Below are 26517 nucleotides of genomic sequence, written 5' to 3' on the forward strand. Positions count from 1 at the left end.
ATGATGCTGCTTGGCCTGCTGTGTTCATCCAGCCCTGCACCTTGTTGCCTAGAAAGATACTGAGTTAGCTGATCTCCACTAAAAGGAAATAGTAGTATGGAGACACAACAACTAGTGTTGCACCTTTAAATTTTGGAGAAGGGAATAAGTCAACATTCCTTCCAGGTATACTGTGCTCAAACAGGGCAACCCCTGAAATGTGAAACATGCTTTATTCTACAATTGCTGTTGATTGTATTTGTCTTGGAAGTGCATAGTTCCCTCGCGTGCATGAAGTGGAAAAAAAATTCTATCCCTCAATTGCTGCGTCTTAAAACCAAGTTAAATCTCTGAATTCTGATTACAGGTGGGACTCTAGGATCTGAAGTAAGGACCCTGCAAATGATTTAATGCGTTGGTTTATCACTATTGTTAAAGAACAGTTTACTTGAAACCTGCCATTCTGTTTATTGATGGTCTCTGCACTATTTGCATAAGAACGGTCACCTGTCAAGTTAACCTTCTATTGTTTCCTTTTACAGAGGCCTCTGAAATAATGAGGGATATAGGGAGTGCTATTCAGTACCTCCACGCAATGAACATTGCTCACAGGGATGTCAAGGTAAAACCTAGTAATTCCCTAGTTTAAGTGACTGCTATCGGTGAACATATTGCGGGGCTACAGCAAAAGACATTTTCCATTGAATGATTTAAACATTTCATCATCTATCTTTAATTCAACATAACGCCGATGTTAAGAGGAAATAGAGAGGCCGGGGCTGAGAGATATACTATAAGGAAATCGAGGAGCTGGATAAGAATGGAGAAATACACTGAGTAAAGCAGATGGACTGGAGTGCGAAGGTGGGAAAAGTGACAGACTAGGAAGAAAAATATATATTGCATTAGTCTAATGCCTTTCATTACTGCAAGAAGTTTAAAAACATGTTTTGCAGCCAGTGAAATACCCGCTTGAAATGGAGTTAGTGTAGTGTAGAAACGTGGCAACCAGTTTGCATACAGCCAGATCTCCGTGAAATAATGATCACATGATCTGTTCTAGCAATGCTGCTTCAACAGTGAATATTATGCAGGGACTCTTTGTTGGATGGTGCCACAGGCTGTTCTATGTCCACCTAAGGATGAGGGCAGGTGAGGTCTCAGTTTAACCTCATCCAAAAGCTGGTACCTCTAGCATTGCAGCACATCTTTAGTATTGCACTGGAGTGTTGGCCTGGATTTTGAGCTAAAGTCTCTACAGTAGAATTTGAACCCACAGTTTGTGGGAGGTAACCAAAGGGACAGGTCATGTTGCAAAGGACAGTTGAGAATAAGCTTTAGCAGTATTGCGTGACAGTGTTTGAGATGTAAAATTAGGCCATTAAGGCCTTTATGCCTATTGTGCTGTCTGCCAGCTCTAACTTTGAGTATCACTACTCTTTTCGTGACCCTTTACGTACTTGAAGTGTTGAGATAACAGCCCTGTTTTGGTGATGTTGGTTGAGGAAGAGCGTTGATGTATTCGGTTAGCCTGTGGACTTGGTTCTAATCATTGCTGAAAGATGTTCACATTCTGATCTTCGTTAAATTTTTTTTAAAATCCTCCTAGGTTGTCTATGCTCTGAATACGCTGCTGCCCAGGGTTCTAATTCATATCATGTCCCATTCAACTATTGGCACAGAGCTCATTGGCCTGGATTGGTTCTTGATCCCGCAACACTTCAAATGTAAAACTTAGATCTTTGATTTAACACCCGCCTCCTTGGCCTTACCTATCTCTATCTCTAGAACTTCCTCTCACTCTACAACCTTCTGTGAAATCTGTGTTGCTCCCTGCGTATTCTCGCTTTTCACCTACCGCTGGCAGTTGATGCTCCAGCTTTCTAGACTCTAAGCTCTGAATTCCCCCCTAAACGTGTCTGCCTGTGTATTAAGATGTGGGATTACATTATTTGCCCCTTTGAACCTGGTCCACCATTCAGTAAGGTCCTGGTTGATCTGGTTGTGGCCTCAGTTTCACTTTCAAGTCTGCTCCCCATAATCCTTGGTCTCCTTGTTAATCCAAAATTAATTCAACTCAGCCTAGAACAAATTTAAAGACCTTACTGCTTTCTGCCAATAAGATTTCTACATTCTTAACAAACCTCAGAGAAAAATTTCTCATCTGCCTTAAAGCCGAGACTTCTTTATTCTTTAACCACATGCCTTAATTTTAGTCTTTACATAAGAGGAAATGTTCTCCTGGTAGCCAGCTTCCTTTAGATCTTTGTTTCTATAAGATTACCTTTCGTTCTTCTAAACCTGTAAGGTTTAACAGCTTTGGTTTATAATCCATTCTTCATACGTTAAGTCCTCCATCCCAGGAATGATTTGAGTGAACCTTCTCTGAACCAGTTCTAAAGTGGTTTTCAAATTTTCTCAGATAAGGAAACCTACACTCTACACACACTTCAGATTTAGTCTTACCAGTGCTTGAAACAGCTGCAATCCAACTTTACTTTTCATGTTCAATTCCCCTTTCAAGAAAAATAAACATTCCATATGTTTTCCTAGCCGCTTCTTATAACTAACTGCATGCTAAGTTTGTTATTCATGTACCAGGGCTCTCCGATCCCATTGTACTATCAAGTTCCGCAATCTCTCTCCATTTTAAGTAGTAAATGGTTTCCTCAAGCCTAAGTGGACAAGTTCACATTTACCTACGTTATGCTCCATCTGCTAAATTTTCGTTCACTTGACCTAGCTATATCCTTTTTCACACTCTCACACTCTCTCTGGTTATGAGGATGGCAGATTTCCTTCCCTAAAGGATAGTAGTGAACCAGATGGGTTTATAAGACAACCAATATGGTCACCAATTGACCAATGTTTTAAACTTCGATTTTTATTGAATTAAAATTTCACCATCTGGCATGGTGGGATTCAAACCCATGTTCCCAGAAAGTTAGCCTGGGAATTCTGAGAAACTCGTTCGGTGACATTGCCATTGTGCCACTACTTCCTTTTAAACCTGAGTTATGGTTGCTCAGTTTTCCCATTGACAAGACATAAATCTTATTTCCCAAGTCATGATGCCCTACTTTAGTACTAGTTATGAAGGAAGTGCTATCTTGCAGATGAGATATTAAAATGAGACCACATCTGCCTCTTTTTAGTGGATGTTAATAATCCTTTTGATGTTCAAAGAACATCAGTGAGTTCTTCTGCTGCTCTGGGCAACAACAACCCTCCCTCCACCCCCCTCCATGAACACCAAAGCCAGCAATCTGGTTTCACGGTTATTATGGCTATTTGCAGGATGGTACTGTGTGCAGGCTTTGTCAGCCATGTCTGCACTTAATGCTTCTTGTTGTACTTGAAGCATTTCTGAAAGTGTTGATTATACCTTTCTGCTTGTACGTGTTAAATTGCCTAATTCTGCTGTTTAGCTTTTCTAAATGAGGACTCCTTGACACCTTCTGACCTTTTTTGTTTGAATTTTACAGCCAGAAAACCTGTTGTATACATCGAAAGATGTGAATGCGATCCTCAAGCTCACGGATTTTGGGTTTGCTAAAGAAACAACACTTCACAACTCTCTAGCGACACCATGCTACACACCGTACTATGTTGGTCAGTATCAAGAGAGTTCTTCTCTCGTTTTTGTTTTGTGCATGTCTGTCAAAAATAACAGTAAGGTCAACTAACCAGAAATGAGAGAACCAGTATGCAATGTGCATTTGGTTGTCAACTGCTGACTTTTCGAGACACCTGAGCTTAAGGGGCAAGGTGTTCAGTGCAGGACAAAAATCAGTGTTGCACAGGATAAAATTAAAACTCCCTTCCAAGCAACACTGTAGGAGTACCTCACAAAGGACATCGTGCTTCGAGACCTCCTCTACATCTGCAAAAGATATCTGCTGCCATGGGACAGAACATCCTCACCAAGCATATTAACTTGGTTTGCAGTCCAGGCATCCATGGGGAGAGACGTTGGCATCACAAATGCTTGGGTCGTGATCCTAGAGGTCATGTCTGTATTGACTCCACCGAAGGTTATGGGTCAGTAGGAGGTCACCTCTTTTGCATGGGATTGGTGAGTGCATGTGCTATTTAAGACACGTGTAATGCCATACTTCCAGGTATCACACAATAAACATTTTCTATGCAGTACATAAATAATCATTCAAATGTACGTTTTGTGGCTGTAAAGCATTTCAGCCTGGGGTGGCCTCAGCATGCTCTCCCGGCCTCGAGGGGAGCCCAGAGCGCTCTCCTGGCCTCGAGGGGAGCCCAGAGCGCTCTCCCGGCCTCGAGGGGAAACCCACTGTGGTGGGGAGACAAGGCCCAGGGCAGACTAGGTGTCAGCGTGGTTTGGGTTGGAAGGACCATTGTTCTGAACTTTTTATTTCTTTATTTTTCTAATTTATTCCTATGATCTGTAACAGTGGACTCTTTATTTCTTTATTTCTCTCTCATTATTTTCCCCTAAGAATTTGTACTGAAGAATCTGTCCCTATCTACCTTTGTACCTAAGATGGCGCCGTAATGTGGTAACTTGTAAATGTTCTCATTTGATAACACGTGACAATAACGCTAATCCTAAGATCATCAAGTTCATTATATGGATGAAAATTCTTTCTCGTTCTGGGTCTAAAATTCTTGGTTTCATCATTTCAGTTCCACTTTTCCACCAGTTTTTCAAGCCTTTGCCTCCAGCTGTTTGTCCCAAGCAATAGCCATTCACAACAGCAAAAACAAAAATTGCTAGAAAAGGCTGGCAGGTCTGGCAGTATCTGTGCAGACGAAGCGAAATGTTACCTTTGTTTTGTCTCTACAGATATTGCCAGACCTGCCAGGTTTTTCCGGCATTTTATTTTTGGTTCTGATTTCCAGCATCCACTGGTCTTTTTGCTTTTTAGTTTAATGACCATACCGAGCCAGGGGAGAAAACGATAGTTTAAAGCTCTTTGAGTACAGATCACATTGTGGACCAGTCCTTTCTCAGTCAGATGGATCACCTAGTGTTGTCTCTAACCTGGCTATTGTCCAAAATTGGCCTAGTTTGTCTTAGCTCTTGGAGATGCAAACCTCTGTCAATGGGAACATAGTCAGCCAAGTGAAGAATCATCTCTTTTAGCAACCTCCCAGGATCGGTGATAAGGCGAAAAACCATGTGGGACCCAGCACGTTGCTGAGTTGTACAAAAGATCATATTTGATCGGCTGATATTTGACCCTCCCCATGACATTTAACTGCTCAGGGTATACTGCAAAAAGCCAACTTCTCAACGATCCTATTTACCAATGTCTCTGGCAGTCTCGAGGGATTCTGCCCGAACACCATGCTGTGCTTGTATAACACGTCCTATAAATAGAACGATGCACAATGCATCACTCTAAGGAGTATTATGTTTTTCACTTTGCTACCAGATCTGACTATGTGTTGGGTGCTTATGATAAAGGAACAGCAATAACATAGTTGACTTTAATCTACATGTAAAGTTGAAAAATCAGATTGTCAGCAGACGCCTGGATGAAGAGTTCATAAAATGCTTTTGATCTGGTTGCTTGGAGCAGTATATTTAGGAACTGACCAGAGAGCAGGTTATATTAGACTTGGCATTGTGTAATATAGCAGGATTAATTAATGACTTCTGAGTAAAGGCACTCTACTAGTCCAAGAAATATATTAATAGAGACACAGTGACACATATTTAAGGGGCTATTTCAGAATATGTATATTCCTGTACAAAATTCCCCATCCGCAGTTAACTAAAGAAGTTGGAGAACTTAAGAAAAATATTAACTGTACAAAGCAGAGTGGCAGGTCATATGATTGATCAGAATATAAAGAATGGCAGAAAATGACTGAAATGTTAATTAGGAGGAAGAAATTAGTGTATGAGAGGAAGCTAGCTAGGAATGTGAAAATGGACAGTAAGACTTTTCTGTAGGTATTTAAAAGGAAAAGAGTAAGTAAAGTGAATGTCAGTCCTCGAGAGAGAAAAATGAAAAGTTAATAGTAGACAATACGGAAATAGCAGATGAAGTGAACAAATACTTTTCTTCTGTCTTCATTATAGAGAATATTAAAAACATCTCTATAATAGCTGTAAAACAGGAGCTGGAAGGGAGAGGGGAACTTGTGAAATTTAAAATTTCAAAGAACATAGTATTAAACTAGCTGTGTGTTTACAAATCTCTGGATCCAGATGGATGTCATCCCATGGTCTTAAAAGAGGTGGCTAATGAGGCTGTAGATGTTTTTGTTAATCTTCCAAGATTCAGGAGCGGTTCAAACGGAGTGGAAAGTTGTAAACATTCACGAAGGGAGGGAGGCGGAAAACAGAAAACTGTAGGCCAGTTAGCATTACGTCTGTCAGAGCTGATCATTAAAGAGGTTATAGTTGCACACTTACAGTTCAAAACTATTGGGAAGAGTCAGCATGGTTTTGTCAAAGGGCAATCATGTTTAATTAACTTATTGAAATTCTTTTAAAGGGCGGCACGGTGGCTCAGTGGTTAGCACTGCTGCCTCACAGCCCCAGGGACCCGGGTTTGATTCCACCCTCGGGTGACTGTCTGTGTAGAGTTTGCACATTCTCCCTGTGTCTGTGTGGGTTTCTTCTGGGTGCTCCGGTTTCCTCCCACAGTCCAAAGATATGCAGGCTAGGTGGATTGGCCATGCTAAAAAAGTGTTCCGCAGGGATCTGTTCTGGGACCTCTGCCCTTTGTGATCTTTATAAATGACTCGGATGAGGAAGTAGAAGGGTGGGTTAGTAAGTTTGTCGATGACGCAAAGGTTGGTGGAGTTGTGGATAGCATGGAGGGCTGTTGTAGGTTGCAACAGGACATTAGCAGGATGCAGAGCTGGACAAAGAAGTGGCAGATGGAATTCAACCCAGAAAAGTATGAAGAGATTCATTTTGGAAGGTCGAACTTGAATGCAGAATACAGGGTTAATAGTAGGATTCTCGGCAGTGTGGAGGAACAGAGGGATCTTGGGGTCCACGTCCATAGATCCCTCAAAGTCGCTACCCAAGTTGATAGGGTTGTAAAGAAGGCATATGGTGCGTTGGCTTTCATTGGTAGGGGAATTGAGTTTAAGAGCTGTGAGGTCATGCTGCAGCTCTGTAAAACTCTGGTTAGACCACAGTTGGAATATTGTGTTCAGTTCTGGTCACCTCATTAAAGGAAAAATGTGGAAGGCTTAGAGAGGATGCAGAGGCGATTTACCAGAATGCTGCCTGGACTGGAGGGCAAGTCTTATGAGGAAAGGTTGAGGGAGCTAGGACTTTTCTCATTGGAGTGAAGAAGGATGAGAGGTGACAGGACAGAGGTGTACAAGATGATGAGAGGCACAGATAGGTTGGATAGTCAGAGACTTTTTCCCAGGGTGGAAGTGACTATTACGAGGGGACATAATTTTAAGGTGATTGGACGAAGGTACAGGGGAGATGTCAGAGGTAGGTTCTTCACACTGAGAGTGGTGGGCGTGTGGAATGCGTTGCCGGCAGTGGTAGTGGAGTCAGATACTTTAGAGACTTTTAAGTGACTCTTAGATAGGCACATGGAGGATAGTAAAATGTGGGATATGCAGGGTAGATTGATTGTAGTAGGATAATAGGTCGGCACAACATTGTGGGCCGAAGAGCCTGTACTGTTCTATGTTCTATGTAAATTGCCCAAAGTGTCCGGGGATGTGTAGAGTAGGTGGGATGCTCTGAGGGTCAGTGTGGACTTGTTGGGCCGAAGGGCCTGTTTCCACACTGTAGGGATTTGATGATGAATAACTTTGCTGTAAATAAAAGGAAGTCTATATTCGTATTAACATTGGATTTCTAGAGGCATTCTAGAGATGTCAAAAGTTATTGTGGAAAATCAAAGCTCTTATTGTTGGAGGTGACGTGTATTAGTTTAAATAGAAGATAGTTTTCTGACAGCCAGCCAGAGAGTGTGCATAAATGTAGCCTTGATGTGTTTGCCAGGATGTGATGGATAGAGTCTAGCAGGAGTCTGTGCTGGGGCCTCAATTTTTTACAATATTTATGAATGACGTACATGAGGGCAGTAAAGGCATGGCAGTTAAATTTACAGACAAGACCAGGATCGGTACAGATGTATGTTATGCAGAAGACTTAAGGAAGTTGCAAATGAAAATAGGTTGAGAGAGTGGGCAGAAAAAGTTCTGGCAGATGGATTACAATGTGGAAAAGTGCTTACTTGGCAGCAAGAGTAGAAAAACATAGAAAAGGGGAAGGGCAACCCCCTCTGATAATTAACCCAAAACACCCAGAGAAGCTTACCTTGCCCCTCGTAATCTGTTAAGAATAGTTAAATGTGGCTGGTGCATTCTTCATTCCAAAGGGCATTACTTTAAATTGATACAGCCTATTTGGGGTTATGAAAGCAGAAACTTCTTTCTCCCTCTCTGACGAAGGTACTTGCCAGTAAACACGAAGTAAGTCTAACTTTGTGATGTAATCGGCTTGTCCAATCTTATTCAAACCCTCCTCCAGCCTTGGAATTGGGTATGAGTCTGATTTAGTTATGGCACTGACCTTCGATGATCCACACAGAATTGTTGAGTACCATCAGGTTTTGGAACCAACATGATTGGTGAACTCCACTCACTTTGACTCAGCTGAATGATGTCTTCTTGGAGAAGAGCTTCCACTTCCTTCTGTATCTTTGCGGCTTTGGGAGGATTAAGTCTGCGGGGGTGTTGTTTTATCGGAACAGCATTCCCTACTTCAACCTCATGTACTATAATATTAGTTCTCACCATTCTATTCCCGTATTTGTCCTTGCATTGCCGTGACTAGCCCTTTCAATTCAGTTCTCTGTTCCTGAGAGACACAGCTCACTATCCTATCCCATTCTCCAAGGACTTCCTCACATTTTAATTTACTCTGAGACACATCAAAACCCAAATCACCTGGATTTGATTCCCCACTCTGAGGGACGGTGACTAATACCCGTTTCTCTGGTTCTCTGTCCCTGTCATAGTATGGTTTTAACATATTCACATGACATACCCGATAAAGATTTTTCCTATCTGGCATCTTTACCAAATAATTCACCTGACTTAACTTCTTCTCAATCTGATAGGGACCACTAAACCTTGCTTTGAAGAGATCTCCTACCACTGGTAACAGCACCAATACTCTATCCCCATAGGCAAACATCTGAATTTTAGATTTTTTATCTATTTCTTGCTTCATTCGATGCTGTGCTACCTTCAGATGTTGTCTAGCTAATTCACCTACTCTGTTTAATCTTTCTCTCACCTCAGATACATAATCCAACTGAAAGATCTCTGATTTTGGACCAATCAATTTTTCCTTAATTAATTTTAAAGGCCCTCCTACTTCGTGTCTGAATATCAACTCAAATGGAGTAAACTGAGTTGATTCGTTTGGGGCGTCTCCAATAGCAAACAATATAAATGGGATACCTTTATCCTAATCATTTGAGTAATCCTGGTAATAAGCCCTCAGCATGGTCTTTAGGGTCTGGTGCCACCTTTCCAATACTCCCTGGGATTCAGGATGGTACGCACTCAATTTACAGTGCTTGATGCCAAAACTAGCCATGACCTCCTTAAATAGCTTGGCAGTAAAATTGGACCATTGGTCTGACCGAATCTCCCTGGGTGGGCCATAATGGGTAAAGAAAGCAAGCCACTCCACCACAACCTTTTTTTACCTTGACATTCCGTAATGGAATGACGTTTGGAAATCTGGTAGACACATCCATTATGGTTAGCAAATACTGGTTCCCACTTTTGGTTTTAAGGAGGGGACCTACACAATCTTAAGCTGAGTGAAAGGTTCTTCAAATGTGGAAATTGGCATCAAAGGTGCTGGTTTTATTACTGCCTATGGCTTTCCTTATATTTTGGCATGTATGACAGGTATGGCAAAATTCAACCACATCCTTTTGCAATTCAGTCCAATAGAAGTGCTTTTGTGAGTCTTCCTCACTCCTAAATGACCTCCTACCGGTAATTTGTATGCTACCAGCAACACAATCTGGTTCACTTCTGCCCATTTCTCCTCTGCATTAACCTGCTGTGGTCTCCATTTTCACCTTAGAATTCTAACCTTAAGGTAATAACATTCTGGAATACATTCTGATTCGTTTTCCGAGTAGGCTTTTTGATATAGAGCTTTTATTGTCTCATCTTTTTGTTGTAACTCCATTAATCTTTCAGAACTAAACACTTCTGCCTGATCCTCTGCCTGTTCAGGTTTTTCCTTTTTACCATTTCATCCAACAGGGTGTCAGCTAATTGGACCCCAACTCCTTCGTCTCTCTCTTTAGTTTTTTCTTCTTGCTGTAATTTATGACTGTGGGATCTTGTTACTAACACAGTCCACAAAAATTCCAGAGTACTTCATCAGTTCCCTGGTTTTCCTTCTGCTTCTCCACTACAAGGGGTGTCGCTCCCACTTTTGATCCTGTCAGGTCATTTCCAAGAACAAAATGTATTCCTGGAATTAACACTCTATCAGTCACTCCCACTGTCACTTCCCCAGTCTTGATTGGACTTTCCAACCTGATCTTACACGGGGGAACGCTAAATCTCTTTCCATTTATTCCAGATTACTAGTGTCAGGGGTAACATTTCAAAAGGAGTACAAATACTTTCATCTCTTACAGGAACTGGTCAGTCTCCAATAGTATTTTTCAATATTTTAGCTTCTTTACCTTCTCCCCCGTTCTTCCCGAGTAAACCTTACCCACAGAGGTGAAGTTTTTGGAAAGATTGGGCACCATCTCATTCCAGCCCATGACTAGGCTGCCCACTCTCCTGCAGCTCCTCCAACTTCTTTTGGGATTTTCTTCACTACCTCAACTAATCCCACTGTTTTAACCTCTTTTACCACATCCTTTTTCCCAGCGCCTTTCTTAAACCACTAGCACTGTAACTGTGTCCCATCTTATTGCAGTGAATACACCTGAGGTCTTTCACTTCCTTTTCACCCTCTTGGGTTTCTTTTTCCACATCTAGTCAACTGTTCACAGTGCGATCTACTTTTTGATTTTCACTGAAGGATATCACTTTTCCCCAAATTCTATCCCTCACGGAAAGAAATTGCTGTCGGAAGCTAAACTTCGATTTATGCAATAATGCGCATTCATCCGCCATCTCTGCAGCTCTTTTCACTGTTTGAACTTTCTGTTCCTCAGTGTGAATTCTTATCATTTCTGGAAGTGAGTTTTAAACTTCTCCAGCAGAATAATCTCTCTAAGATCCTCATACATCTTTTCTGTCTTTAATGCTCTCACCCATCTATCAAAGTTGCAATGTTTACTTCTTTCAAACATTGACTGGGTTCCTTCTTTAAGTTTCTGAACCGTTTTCTATATGCTTCTGGTACCAATTTGTAGGCACTCAAAATAGCCTGTTTGACACCTTCATAGTCTCCTGACGCCTCATCTAACAGCGCTGCAAACACCTCACTAGCCCTACCTACCAATTTGGTCTGAATTAACATTACCCACACAGTCTCCGGCCAGTTCATCTGCCTAGCCAGTGTCTCAAAGGAAATGAAAAAATCTTCTATATCTTTTTCATCAATTTTGGTAATGTCTTGACATATTTGTCTTTGGCTCATGTCTTTGGCTACAATGGGTTTGCTCATCATCACTTGCCTCCTCACTAAGCCTACCTTCAACCTTCATCTCCATCCTTTTAAATTGACTTTCCTATTTAATTTGCAACTTCTGAAGTTCAAACTCTCTCTTTTGCTTTTTGCTCAGCTAAGAACCTTCTGTCCCTTTCTTTATCTTCTAACATGGATCTTCTTTCCTTTTCTTTAGCCTCTAACTCCAATTGTCTGATTTCCAATTTAATTTTTTCTAACTCCACTGCACTTGCCTGCTTTTCTGATATACCTAAGTGCTTGATCAATTCCCTTCCAATTTCAGCTTATTATCCCTAGTTAGATCCAATTCTAACCTGTTTGCTAATTCTAACAGTATGTTCTTCCTCTGTTTTTCTAAACTTTCTTGGCAAATTTGAGAAGCATCTTCAAATCCCAGAACCTCTTGAGCAATGTTAAGAGCCGTTTCCCTCGCTTTTAATTTAATCAACGACAAGTAACCAAAATTAAACAGATTTTTCTCACTTAATTTTTGCTTAAAAATCTACGACACTAATCCCCAAGTCTGTTTAAATCTGTCCAACTCCGTTCAGATCCCATACACAAACCGGCCAGATCCTGGACTTGAGCCCCTGATCTATTACGGAGAAAGGGAAGGTCGAGCCCCTTTGATAATTAACCTGAAACACCGAGAAGCTGGCCTTGCCCCTCGTAATCTGTTAGAGGAGTAGTCAAATGAAAGGAATCGCTGATATGCACTTTATAAGAAACAAGTAACAACTTATTTATTTAAGCCTAACGGTAAACAAATTAACAGAACTACCAACAAACCATACAGTTCCCCTCTAACTACTAACTATTTCCTAATAAAACAAGATTCCAATCATATGCTGTTCCAATAAACACAGGTCCCACTTATAAAAATCCAAGTAATAAGAAAACAATAAATTAAAACTTAATCTTGAAAGTTCGCACCGAATGTGTCTTGCTGAATGCTGTGCCTTCTCCACTGTTTTTCCAGCCTTTCTTCTGCTGATCTTGCTGTCAGGGATGTTTTCTCCGTAATTTCCTCTGTGAGGCCTCTTAGCTAGAAGCGCCACGGTGCCTTTGCTTCTTTGTTTAGAGAGCGTAATGATTTTGTGAGAGAGCTGGTTTATTTCTCAGAAGGCAGATTTGCTTTCACTTCAGGTGGCGATTGGCTCTCACCCCGATTTTCTAAACCCCCCTTCTTATATACCCCCAATGTCACATCAATTTCTTATAATATGATTGGTTTAAGATTGTCAAAACCATCACTTTAAAATTCAATTGGCTTTCAGTTGCTGAGTGCTTGGTTTAAATGAATTAGCTGAGTCCAGCTTGTTGCCAAAACATCAAAACAAGGCTGCTTATTTGCTTGCCAACTAAGGCCTTTGATACGCTTGTTTCAATTTGGGGCTCTCTGTACAGTGCTTGCAAACGTCCAAGCGCAGACAAAGCACAATCTTTTAAAGGGACCATGCATGACTTTTCCGCCCTATTATTTTTACAAATAAATTCTAACTTCCTGCCTTCCGATTCATGAGTATGCTACACAACTTCATGACCCTTAAATGGAGAACACTACAGAATTTCAAGCTACAGAATGCAAACTTCTCATTGGTCCAATCAATCAATCTGGAGTAGATGGGAATGATCCACTGTGATCTTACTGAATGGCAGAGCAGGTTCTATGGGCAGGATGGCCCATGTCTGTTCCTGTTTCATTTATAGGTTCATACATGACTTCTATCTTGATTCTCAGAGAGCCTTTGATGAGGGAACATTCATAATGATATTTCTGTTCCCCTTAATGATTTTCTTTATAATCACACCCATGGGATTTGGGATTTGCTGGCTAAGCCAGCATTTATTTCAGATCCCTAACTGCCCTGCAGAAGATGGGTGTGAGCTATCTTCTTGAGCCGTTGGTGTCCTTTGGGTGGAGGAACCCCACAGTATGAAGGGAGTTCCAGGAGTTGCAGCTAGTGGCGGGAAGGGTTCATGATATAATGTCAAATTGAAGCAGTTTTGACTTGGAGGGGAACTTGCAGATGGAGGTGTCTCCACGCAACTGCCCATGTTCTTCTAGACATCACAGCTAATGCCGGTTGTTTTGGAGGAGCCTTGTTAAGGTGCTGCAGTGCACCTTTTAGATTGTACATACTGAGGTCATTGCGCATAGGCGATGAAGGGAACGATGTCCAAAGAGGTGGATGCAATGCCAATCAGGCAGGCTGCTTTTGTTCTGGATAGTATCAAGATTGTTGGGCTTGCATTCATCCAGGCAAGTGGTGAGTGTTCTCTCTCACTCTTAACTTGCACCTTGGTACACAGGGTTTGGGGATAAAGGAGGTGATATATATGGATATTTCAAATCAGTGGTAACCTCCAGATGTTACAAGTGTGGGATTTATCAATGGGAATGTCACTGAACTTCAAGACCTATGGTTAGGTACTCTCTTGTTGGAGATGGTCATTGCCTAGCCCTTGTATGGTGCAAATATTACTTACTACTTCTCAGTCTAAGCCTGGTAAATGTTGAGGCCTTGCTGCATATGGACGCGCACTGCTTCAGTATCTTAAGAGTTGTGATTGGTGCTGAACACTGTGCAATCATCAGCAAACATTCCCATTTCTTCCTTCCATCATAAGGTCAGATCAGTGACGAAGCACCCGAAGATGATCGGGCCTAGGATATTTACCCTGAGCAGCTTCTGCATTGACGTTCTGCGATTGAGATGATTGACCTCCAACAACTACCAACACTTTCCTTTTATGCTGAGTATGACTCCAACCAGTGGAGACCTTTCCCTGATTCCCATTGAACCACAGTTTTGCAAGGGAACCTTGATGTCATACTGGATCAAATGCAGCCATAACGTCAAGTACTGCCCCTCTCACCCTGCCTGTGGAATTCAGTTCTCTTGTTCATGTTTGAACCAAAGGTATAGTGAGGTCAAGAACTGACAGCCCCTAGGAATATAATTTTGTTTTCTAATCTTTTTCATTGCTGTTGCCCTGAAATACTACTCACAGTTTCACATTGTCATCATAGCTCCAGAGGTTCTGGGTCCTGAGAAATATGACAAGTCGTGTGATATGTGGTCCCTGGGAGTGATCATGTACATTCTGTAAGTAGCTGTTTTATTTCTCTCCATTGCTGCTTTTTGATTGTCCCTCTGCAATTTCCTCCATTATTATCTGTGAATCGATGGCCCCTTGTCATAGCAATGTAATGTGGCAGACAGTCCATTTGGTAAGTAGCAGACTTTGATCAGGACAGTCCAGTGATCCAAAATGTTCTATGTCGAATTTGTCATGGTTTCTACAGTAATTTCACCAAAAGAAACTTGCACCTGAATTAGACTGGCAAATGTCAAAATGAAAAATATCAATATAAACGATAAGGACATGAGCAAAGTGTGAAATATACACCATCTTCCAGTTTAAAGTTGCTTTTTATCGTATTGATGTTCTGAAAATTGAAGTTTAAGCTATTAAAATGACACTAGCTTACTTTAAGGACAGCATGTTACATAGAATGCAATTGTAAAACCTTTATTTGAATACTACTGAATCTAATCCGATTAAAATATATTGAGACATATTGAATGAACAGTGTGAATCTTAGAAGGCAGAATGTTTTAAGGTTGCTATTTTTATATTAGAAAAAAAATAGCTGACATAAAGTCCTGCTGCACCTGAAATTGTTGCCTGCACATTTAAACCCATTCAGAATGGATGTACATTCAGGGAACTTGCATTGTCAGGTGCTGTGAATGGAGATAAGGCTATTTAATGAACTATGTGCGGTTATGGTGGAAGTAACTAAATAGCAGAGTAAAGTAATTAAGGAAATTTTCTCATGGTTTTCTCATTTTGTATAAAATCACTATTAATCAGTTATGCATGAATTTTCTTGGAAGAAATAAAACACATCAAGGATCTTCAACACTGAACCATTCTGGGCAGTTTCAGGCCAATATTGCAGTTCAAGCCATGTAACAAAATATGCTAATGATTGACTTGTTAAATACATCCTTCAGTTTGATATAGACTAAAGGCTCAAAATTACTACCTGTGGCCTGTGATGAGGCACCTTTTGCCACATCGGATCAGTAGTAAGGACTGACTGTGGAAAGATACTTGACCAGGAATCATTGTGATCCAATTTAGATGCCGTCACTCCCCAAAACCCTGCACCCCACTTCACAATCCTGTTTTTGACTTCTGGAATATGTGAGAGGAAGAGGATGTTTGAGTTGCCCAAGATTTCTGTCAACCAGACCGTTGGTGGTTTGTTTTATCTGCCCACATATAGTGAAATATAGGTGAATTTGAGATTCCAGATAATTGACAGAGCCAATCAACCTGTTCTGCAATAGTAAGATCCTTGAGGGGGCATGGGGAGTTATTGAGGAAACAAAAAGGTTTTGCCTCTGCACATGGCTAGCAAAGAGCACCAGCTAAACACCATCTCTGTGCCAGCAGGCTGTGTGGGTATCCTCCATTCTACTCCAATCATGGCCTGGCCATCTCTCCTGGAATGAAGAAAAGGATTCGAATGGGACAGTATGAGTTTCCAAACCCAGAGTGGTCCGAAGTCTCTGAGGAGGGTAAGCGAATTTGGAAGCACATTATTTCCACATTTCCATAAACCTGAAGATCCTGAGTTAGGTCATACTTTCAGATTTTGACTCTAATGCTCAGCAAATGTTCTATTCAGTAGATTTGATCATGCTTTTTCGTATTGGCGATATTTGGTACGTTTGTTCCCAGAGTTATCAAATTAATAATTTATTGCCAGTGATCACAAATCAATTTAATGGATCACATTTCTATTCAGCGGATGATGTAGTAAGAGAAATGTCAGCAGCTAAAATAAAAGAGTAGGTCTGTACAATACAGACACAACTCCATTACTAATTACTGGTTAGAGATATATTGAGATTGTAGGATTGTTACAGAAAACAATCATTATGTAGGTTGGAGGATTCACAGGATGTGCAAGATGAGGTGATGTCCAAATACAAGTTAATTCCATGTGTGCGCTTAATGCAGAGTAAAGCTATATATGTCTCAGTACAGACTTTTACACTGCTTCTAATCTGTCTCTACCCTAGATTGTGCTTGATATGGAAGTGTATAAAGAACTTTACTATACAGTTAACCCTTGTAGTGCCTGATCTGGGAGTGTTTGATGGGACAGTATAGACAGTGCAACATACCACTGAACTTAAGAGATAGTAGGAACTGCCGATGCTGGAGTCTGAGATAACAAGGTGTAGAGCTGGATGAACACAGCAGGCCAGGCAGCATCAGAGGGGCAGGAAAGCTGACGTTTCAGGTCTGGACCCTTCTTCGGAAAACTACCACTGAACTTACTGGGTTTGAAATAATTGCCAGTTTTTGAATTGTTTTGTCTGGTTCTGATTTGAAATAAAGTACACGTTCACCATATTAGGTGATTCTCGGTAGATCTCAGTGAGTGCTCTGATATGTGATCATCTTGTTTAGTAGCAGCACAGGTCATGGCTCTGTGATTGGGCAGTACACATCAATTGTCATGCGCAAAGTTACAGGAGAGAGAGGGAGAGAGAGAGGGAGAGAAGGAGAGAAGTAAGACTGGTGCTGTTCTTACAGGCAATGTGTTAGCCTCCATTTTTAACCATGATATCATTCATGTCTTGATAAAAATGAACAGTAAACAATGAGAATAGTGGTTAAACAGAGAATTGGTATAACAGTAGGTCAGCTCTGTTCTGTACTAAACATTATAGGTCTCTCAGTGTTTGTGGTTACATTGCTGTAGTTTGTGTAAGCAATCTGACCAAGCACAATTGCAGATTCTAAAACAAACAGTTACATAACCTCAATAGCACATTTCCTCCGAATGATTAAGAAAACTTGGCAGTGTTTGCATTCAATTGCACAATACTCCCCATAGCCCTTGAACCTGGCGAGTTCCCTTCTTCTTTTCAGTACACAATTTCAGGATGTGGGCATTGCTAGTGAGCTCAGAATTCTTTGCCTATCACTGCTTGCTGCGTTGGTGGGGAGCTGCCACCTTGAATGACTGAGTGAGTTGCTAAACCACTCCAGAGAACGTATCAGAGGAACCACTTTGCTGCATAATGGAGCCACATGCTGGCCAAGTTCAGTAAAGGACTGAAGGACGTCAGTCACCTCGTTGGAATTTTGATGACAATCTGGCAGTTTCTTAATCACTTTTTTTTACTGATTCCAGCTGTCTTTCTAAGTAATAAATTTTAAAAATCAAATCCAAGTTCTCAACTTGGCATGGTGGGATTTGAACTCCAGTTCTCTGGATCATTGGTCTAGGGTTCTTGATTATTACTCCAGTAACTGTCCAGAGCCTAACACTGAAAATTGAGGTGTAGAGATATAAGGCAGGGCCTTCACTATAGTCTATGTTATGTAGCCTTCTTAAATATTGATGCCAGCACTTGGTCCTCCATTGGGTAACTGGAATTTTGAAATTGTAATTTTCCTCTTTATGTTGGCAGTGCCACATCAATGGCACTTGGTTCTTGTAACTGGTAACATCTTCTGTATCTGCAGCAAAAGACCTGATCCGACAGGTGCTGAAGACCGATCCCACTGAGCGAATGACAATCACCGAATTTATGAACCATCCCTGGATTAATGTAAGTGTCGTCAAACACCAGCCTTTTTATTCTTAACACACAAATGCAGCTGCCTGTAACCCACGTTTTGCTGGAGCTTATTTAAATGCTACAGTTGTACTGATGTCTGAAAGCAATAGAGTTATCAGATTTAAAAGGTCTGTGTGTACGTGTGGAGACGTTTCTGTCTGTGCCTGTGCGTGCATGTATATGTCTGTGTGTGTGTGTGGAGACACGTCTGTCTGTGCCTGTACACGTGTGGGGGATGCGTAGGGGCTGCGTCTGTCTGTGCGTGTGGGGTGGCACGTCTCACTGTAACTGTGTGTGCGTGTGTGTGGCACATCCGTCTGTGCCTATGTGCGCACGTGTGTGTTAGCGAAGGAGATGGCAAAATACTAGAGATCACAGTGTGAATACAGGTAATAGCAACATTGTGAATGACTCAAAATATGACTAGTGTTAATGGATAGAGTATCAGAAAGATATAGTCACCATAGTCTAACCAGACCATAGGCTGCTCTGTGATCGGAGAGAGCAATGTCTGATGGTGATTTAACCTGAGGGTCACCACACCACAGTCAAGAGGAGATGTTGAGGAGGATAGTCCTCCCTATGTGCAGTAATTGAGACCACTCTGGCATCACTGTGTATCACAGACCAGTCATTCAGCTAACTGACCCCCTATTCTTGGATACACCAAAACAGAATGAGAGTGTAACATACTGCAGCAGGGAGACACCTGTATGAAACACTAACTGTAGAAAACACATTCATAGGAGCAGGAGCAGGAGTAGACCATTTGGCCTTCCTAACCTCTGCACGATTAGATCAGAGCATGACAGCTCTGATTGTCGTTTTCAACTCCAATTTCCTACTTGCTCTCCAAGAAAACTATTGTTTTCTACAGTCTAACCCAGGCTACATTGTGAATATAAGCAAGCTATTAGACCAGGAAAGGGCGTGAGGTTGGAGCTCCAGGGCCCAACCCCAATCCTGTCCCCACTACCCGTTGATACGGATGCTTCAATACAGTAACCGAGAGCAAGTGATTTGGCTGGGATATTCCCGCTTCCCAGTCCAGGCAAATTTATAACACTCTTACTGATTTAGTGCCAAAATTTGAGGAGTTTCCCATAAAAGAAAAACAAAGGTTCTGTTCCAGAGCAACTTGTGGAAAGACTAAATCATTCAAATACTGTTTTTTTTTTGTTCTAATTTGCTTCCAGCAATCGATGGTGGTTCCTCAGACTCCACTCCACACAAGCCGAGTGCTCCAAGAAGAGAAAGATATGTGGGAGGAGGTGAAGGTCAGTGCATGCTCAGTCATACTGTATTCCACAAGGAGTTTCACAATGAACAACAAACAGATGTGTTGTAAGCAGCATTGTTAGGCCAAGAAAGACACGGAGAGGCATTTACATAACTACATTTGCCCAGTTCAGTTTCTGGCCCCAAGAGGTTGATAATGAGGCATTCACCATTGGTAATGCCATTGAATGTCAAGTGGAGATGGTTAGACACTGTTGTTAGAGATCGTCATTGCTTGGCACTTGTGTGACACAAATCTTACTTGATACTGCCATGACTAAGTGAGGAGGAGCAAATCCCTCATCTGGGAACAGACAGAACGGGACTTTCATTGAAGGTGCTAATTATCATCACAAACTATAATCCAGTCTATCACCTAGTAAATTGAAACTAGACTCAATTATAGGTCCATCTTAATTTAATCACAGAGAAATGTTAGCATTCACCTTTCTATGCCCCTTCACTACTGTAGCATCTCATCGTATCTTAAATTATTTCATGGTTTTTGTTTAGACCACCCCAACCCTTCGACCTGAGTTTTTACTCAAATACCTGGAGTGTTCATTTTACTTAACAGACCTGGCAATGTTATATCACCTAGCAATGCTGAACATCACAAAAGCTCTTCCCAATAGAACTAAAGATGTGAATAAAGCCTCAACTGCATGCTAACCTCAAAGTGTAGCTCATTTGTAGCTAGGTCTGAAGACTACAATCAAACTGAGATCTGCTTCAAATTAAGAAATGCAATGGCCTCAGTTCTAGATGGGCAGCTGAACCCTAGGGAGATTCCCACCACAAAAATCCTTCCCAAGATTCTTGTATGTTAGCTAACAATATAACAACTTTCTAGTCTCCCTACAGGCTTTGCATTTCCTGATCTTCCTCAAACCACGCCACCTCCCTACCCTACTTCCTTCCTCTAAGACCATCCTTAAAAACTTCCGCTATCCAAATCTCTCTCTGTGTGGTTTGGTATTAGATTTTATTTGATAACATTCCCGTGAAGCACCTTAGGATGTTTTACCGAGTTCAGGGTGCCACGCGTGTGAAAGTTGTCGTTGATGTAATTCAGACTATGGCTAGAATGTGGATTAGCTGCCACATTGAATGGTTGAATCAGATAGTGCCAACACATTTCAGAGCAGGTTTGATGTATTCTGGAGGTAGAAGAGAATACCGGGTAGGTATAAACACTGGGATAAACTAGTTGAGATGAATGGCATGTTTCTATGTAATTCTTAGTTGCATTTTATGTCTTCATCTTTGCTGTTTTCGTGCTGCATGTTCCACTTATTTTGAAAATGAAAGTTATTTTTCCTTGATAAACACTGATTCTCGAACTAGACGTGGTGAAAAAAAGGGATCGAAACGGTGCACAGGGTTCAAGGTGTGAAATTGTTGAACTCCGTGCCAAGTTCAGAGGTCTTTAAAGTGCCATGTGGGAAGATGAGGTGCTAGCCCTCAAACTTCCTGTTGAGCTTCACTAGGAGAGAGCAGCAGACTGGCTGGCTTAGATAAGTGAGCATGAAAGAAGGGTGGGGAATTGAACTGGCTAGAAACCAGAAGCTTAAGGCCATGTTTGTGAACTGAGCAGGGGTCTTGTGCAAAACATCACCGAGAGCAGTGAGCAAGGTGGGGACTGTGTGACAGGCAGTCAGTAACGATAAAATAAAAGCAATTCTATTGAGTTGAGTTACAGCTCACAAAACCCAGTTCTAAAACTTAGGGTTCCATCTGTTGCCCAGTCAGTATTTCAGCACTCTGTCTACCATTGCAGGGACTAGATGCATTCTGATCTTTAATGAAAGTTTAGTAGTGAGAAAGAATGTGGTGAAATCCCAGTTGCAGTATCCACATAAGTATGAGCTGTAACAATGATGTAACTAAGTGTGCGCGAAACCAGGGAGATGGTGGATTCTGTAGGGTCTATCATCAGGTGGCACAATAAAATCAGAAAATGCAAGAAACATTCCGCAGGTCAGGCAGCATCTGTGTGAGAGAGACAGAGAGAGAGCCAACATTTCAGGTTGGGAGAGAGATAGTAGGAACTGCCGATGCTGGAGAATCTGAGATAACAAGGTGTAGAGCTGGATGAGCACAGCAGGCCAAGCAGCATCAAAGGAGCAGGAAAGTTGACGTTTCGGGTCTGAACCCTTCTTCAGAAAGGATTTCTGAAGAAGCGTCCAGACCCGAAACGTCAGCTTTCCTGCTCCTCTGATGCTGCTTGGCCTGCTGTGTTCATCCAGCTCTACACCTTGTTATCCAACATTTCAGGTTGATTACTTTTTGTCAAAACAATCAGTAAGGAAAATGCAGTACCGAAAGGGCATCAACCTGATAAGTTAACTCTGTTTCCCGTTGCACAGACCTGAGGAGCATTCCCATATTTCACAGCATTTGCTATATTTTGCTTCTGATGTCATGATAATGCAATGGTCAATGCTGTGTTCTGCTTTGACCAGAGAATGTTCAACACGTCGAGATGGCCCAGCACAATTTCTTTTTCATTTAATTGAGGGGCTTAGGATTTGTTGGCTGAGCCAGCATTTATTGCCTTTCTCTAGTTATCCTTGAGAAGTTGGTGCTAAGTTGCCGCTTTAAACTGCTGTAGTCCATGTGCTGTAGGTAGACCCACAATGCCATTAGGGGGAGAATTCCAGGATTTTGATCCCCCCCATTTTGACAGTGAAGGAGTGGCGATATATTTCCAAGTCAGGTTGGTGAGTGGCTTGGAGGGGAACTTGCAGGTGGTGGTGTTTCTATACATTTGTTGCCCCTATCTTTCTAGATGAAAAGTGGTCATGGGCTTGGAAGGTGCTGTCTGAGGATCTTTGGTGAATTGCTGCAGTGCATCTTGTGGATAGTACACATTACTGCTATTGAGCATTGGTGATGGAGGGAGTGGGTACTTGTGGATGTGGTGTCAATCAAGCGGGTATGATTGTACTTAATGCCAGTGGTCATCCATTTACATTATCCAATGTTACAATATATGATGATGCCATTTCAAACTGCTTCTTGACTTTAACGGAAAATTCCTCTTGGTAGTATCTGTTTTAAGATGTGGATTTTACAAAATGTTTTGGGGCGGCACGCTGGCTCAGTGGTTAGCACTGCTGCCTCACAGCACCAGGGACCTCGGTTTGATTCCACCCTCGGGCAACTGTCTGTATAGAGTTTGCACATTCTCCCCGTGTCTGTGTGGGGTTCCTCTGCGTAATTCGGTTTCCTCCCACAGTCCAAAGATGCATAGGTTAGGGTGGATTGGCTGTGCTAAATTGCCCATGGTGTCCAGGGATGTGCAGGCTCGGTGGGTTAGCCATGGGAAATGCAGGGTTATAGGGATAGTGGTGGGTCTGAGTGGGATGCTGTTCAGAGGGTCAGCATGGACTCATTGGACCGAATGGCCTGCTTCCACACTGTAGGGATTCTATGAAAATGCTCAACATCTAAGGTGGTCATTGCTCTAATTCTGTATTGCACACTCTCTGATTTTAGGATGAATTGACAAGTGCACTCGCCACAATGCGTGTTGACTATGATCAGGTGACGATTAAGGACTTGGACAAAACCAGTAACCCCCTTTTAAACAAGAGGCGGAAGAAACAGACTTCATCAGCACGGTCCTCATCAGCTATCTGCAGCAATCAGTGAAGAGAGAACCGAACAACAACAGAACTGGGGATGCTTTTCAACACATGGCGAGAAACCAGAGGTTTTTAAAACTTCAATGTGCAGCCTGAGCGAAGGCTGGAGAAAAATAGAGAGTGGTTTCTACTGTCATAGACAACAGAACTGGGAGGTTGAAGGCAGCTCCATTGTGCCGCTGCTGTCCCCCGCATCCCAGTCCCCCTCCTTTCTGTACTGTTGTGTTGCATTTTTTTTTATATCATGAACTGTTTTAATTAGGTTCAAACTTTGCATTGGCATTGATGAACGAATGACAAAGAAAGAGAAGGTAAGCAGTGAAGATGTAATTTAGTGGGGAGGCCTCACTTGTGAGTGGTAGGTGTGCTGTAAACTGTGCATACTACATGGAGTTTTGGGCCTTTCTGCTTTGAAGCAGCAATGGTCCAAATGCCATCTGTGATTTTCTAGAGTTAAAATAAATGGCTTGCCAAAAGAAGGGGGCCACCTACCTATCACTGACTGTCCATCCCACAAGAAAACCTCCAGGCATTGAATGACATCTCTTTAAAATACAAGTGATGAGCTCCTTTTATAGTGTGGCAGCCTAGACCCAGGTATGGTGAATAGACACTGGTACCAGGTACCGTAATGCCAGCTATATAGAATGTCTAACCCAAGAGACCCAGTGCCTTCAGGAGAGGAGTGGAACAAAACAATACAAGTGGAACACTGAGGGTTGGATTTGAAAGCAAAGGTGTGCTAAGGTATGTGGTTAAACCCCTATAATAAGGAGCAGTGCCCAACATTTTTGTGATGACCCAAGATATGCTGCAAGAGTAATCGATAGGAATGTGTGAATTATTTTTGAAAAAGTTTGTTTAGTATCAAGGTAAAACTATTCAGTAAATTGCAGGCTTTCTGTTGATGACAGGTGGGCAAAATGTTTTATTTGTAATTGGGATTTTTAATCCTGATAACTCGGAGCCAAAGAAAGATGTGCATTTTTTTAAGCACATTTTTTAATGACCGCTGGGCATTCCAAAGTATTTTACAGCCAATTAAGTGTTTTTGAATTGGAGTTGCCATTGTAGGAAATGTGTTCAAGAGATTGTGGCTGATTCCATGTATTTGCCCTTGCCCCGTATTCCTCAATATCTTTAGTTCACAAAAATCTTTCAATCTCGGATTTAAAATTGTCAATTGATCCAGCATCATTTCGGAAGAGAGTTCCAAACTTTCCATCACCCTTTTGTGTGGAGCTTGTTTCCTCATATCAATGCCAATAGGTCCAGTTGTAATTTTTGGACAGGCCCCAGCCATTTCTTTAGCTGTTCATATCCATTCCCCTTTAATATCTTTAAATCTTCAATCAAATCACTTGGGAATATAGCCCTAGTTTGTGCTTTTTCTACCAAACGTACCGTTTGGATTTGAGGCATCGTTCTGGTAAATTAACCTCCAAAGCTGATATATTCTTTCAAAGACTTAGTCCCCAGTATTGCTTTCCTATTCCAGGTGTGGTCTATGATGTGGAGGCGTCAGTGTTAGACTGGGCTGGGCACAGTCAGAAGTCAGACGACACCAGGTTATAGTCCAACAGGTTTATTTGAAACCACAAGCTTTCAGAGCGCTGCTGCTTTGTCAGGTGCTGTGTGGGCTAGCCAGGGCTTTGCATCACTGGAACATGACTTTTACCCCCTTGTATTCTAGTCTTCCAGATGTCAAGTCCAGCATTCTAGTAGTCTTTTTGATTATTTTCTGAGATTTTAATGTTCTGTGTACCTCTTAACTTCCCAAGTCTCTACGGCTTCTAGCTTTTCATAATTTAGAAAGTATGCTGTTCACTCTTTTTGAATCAGTCAGTGCATGGGAGCACAGAATGTGATTAGGTCAAGTGCTGACAATGGGAATTCAGTGTAAGGGGGGGTGGGGGGGAAGGAGTATTGCTTTTGATATTTTTTCTTCACCGTCTAGAAGCTGGAATGTTCAAGGCTTTAATTCACTGACTAGTAAGGAAAATGCTAAAAAGGTAATTAGAGGCATTCTATTTGAATGCATGCAACCTTTGTAACAGGATGGATGAATTGATAACCCAAATAAAAATAAATGAGTATGATATGATAGCCATTACAGAGGTATGGTTGCAAAGTGACCAAGACTGGAAATATTGAAAAGGATTTGATATTTCAGAAGCGCAGGAGAAAGGAAATGGTTGTGATGTGCCTTTAGTTCAGAGAATCAAAATGTGGAATCAATTTGGCTCGAGATGAGACAGAAAAGTAAAGAAGTCACTGGAGGGAATGGTTTATTGGCCCCTGACAGTACGTGCACTGTAGGATGGAGTAGAAAGCAAAAAATAATTGGACGGCTAAGAATTATACTGCCATAATCATGGGAGATTTTAATCTTTATATACACTAGGGAAATCAGCCAGGAAGATGAGAATACATCCCCTATGTTCTGTTATGAGCAAAAGAACCAACTGTGTTTAAGACCTAGTTATGTGTAATGAGATAGGATTTATTAACGACCTTTTATAGAAAAAGGATTCTCTAGGAAAGAGTGATCACAACATGATAGAATTTCATATTTAGTTGCAGGATAAGAAATTTGGGTCTGAAATTAATATCTTGAACTTGCTCAAAGGCAATTACAAAACTAAGGAGGAAGAATTCGGACGCTTGAATAAACTGGCAAGGAAAATAGAAACAGTAAAATGTCTAAAAACATAAAGGAAGATAGCTAAAGTAAGTATTGATGCCTTAGGTGAGATGAGGGATAGGAAACTAGGAAATAACAGATTTTGAACAAGTAGTTTCTATCCATCTACACTATAGGAAATTTTAAAAAAAGCATTCCAAGTAGAAGATCAAGAGGCAGCCAGATGACAAGAACTTGAAACAAAGTTTCTAAACAGGGAAACTAATGGGAATAAAGGCAGGCAGGTTTCCCTGGACCTGATAGCCTGCATCCTAGATGATCTTATTGAAATATATATGGTTATGAGAGGGCTTGACAGAGTCAATGCTGTAAGGATGATTCCTCTCCTCAATAGAGCTATGGCACATAGTTTCAAAATAAGCAGCCTCCCGCTGAAGGTAGAGGTGGAGGAGGAATTCTTTCTTTGAAAATGTTGGCATTCCCTTCCACAGCAAGCAGTTGAGACTAGGCCATTGAATATAGTCCAGGCTGGGTTAGACAGATTTTGATGTACAAGGAAGTTGAGGGTAAGGAGGCATAAACTTAAGTTAAAGCCACAATTGGGACAGCTATGATGTTATCAAATAGTGGGGCAGATGTAGTAAGCCAAATGTCGTACTCCTGCTCCTATTACTT

The 26517-nt window shown here is 41.5% G+C and overlaps 1 protein-coding gene across 1 annotated transcript in view; it reads left to right on the forward strand.

Annotated features, from left to right (window-relative positions):
• The window catches only part of LOC109937784 (MAP kinase-activated protein kinase 2-like), a 110280-nt gene that overhangs the window by 81168 nt on the left and 2595 nt on the right, over positions 1–26517 (forward strand). Inside the window, exons 4-10 of the mRNA XM_048606526.1 lie at positions 522–601; positions 3465–3591; positions 14649–14724; positions 16085–16209; positions 18176–18261; positions 19467–19547; positions 23050–23509. Coding sequence (XP_048462483.1) covers positions 522–601; positions 3465–3591; positions 14649–14724; positions 16085–16209; positions 18176–18261; positions 19467–19547; positions 23050–23205 — 731 coding nt within the window. The 3' untranslated portion in view covers positions 23206–23509. The remainder of the gene's footprint in view (positions 1–521; positions 602–3464; positions 3592–14648; positions 14725–16084; positions 16210–18175; positions 18262–19466; positions 19548–23049; positions 23510–26517) is intronic.

Source organism: Rhincodon typus, chromosome 16 (assembly GCF_021869965.1).
Source record: "Rhincodon typus isolate 14 chromosome 16, sRhiTyp1.1, whole genome shotgun sequence".
NCBI lineage: Eukaryota > Metazoa > Chordata > Chondrichthyes > Orectolobiformes > Rhincodontidae > Rhincodon > Rhincodon typus.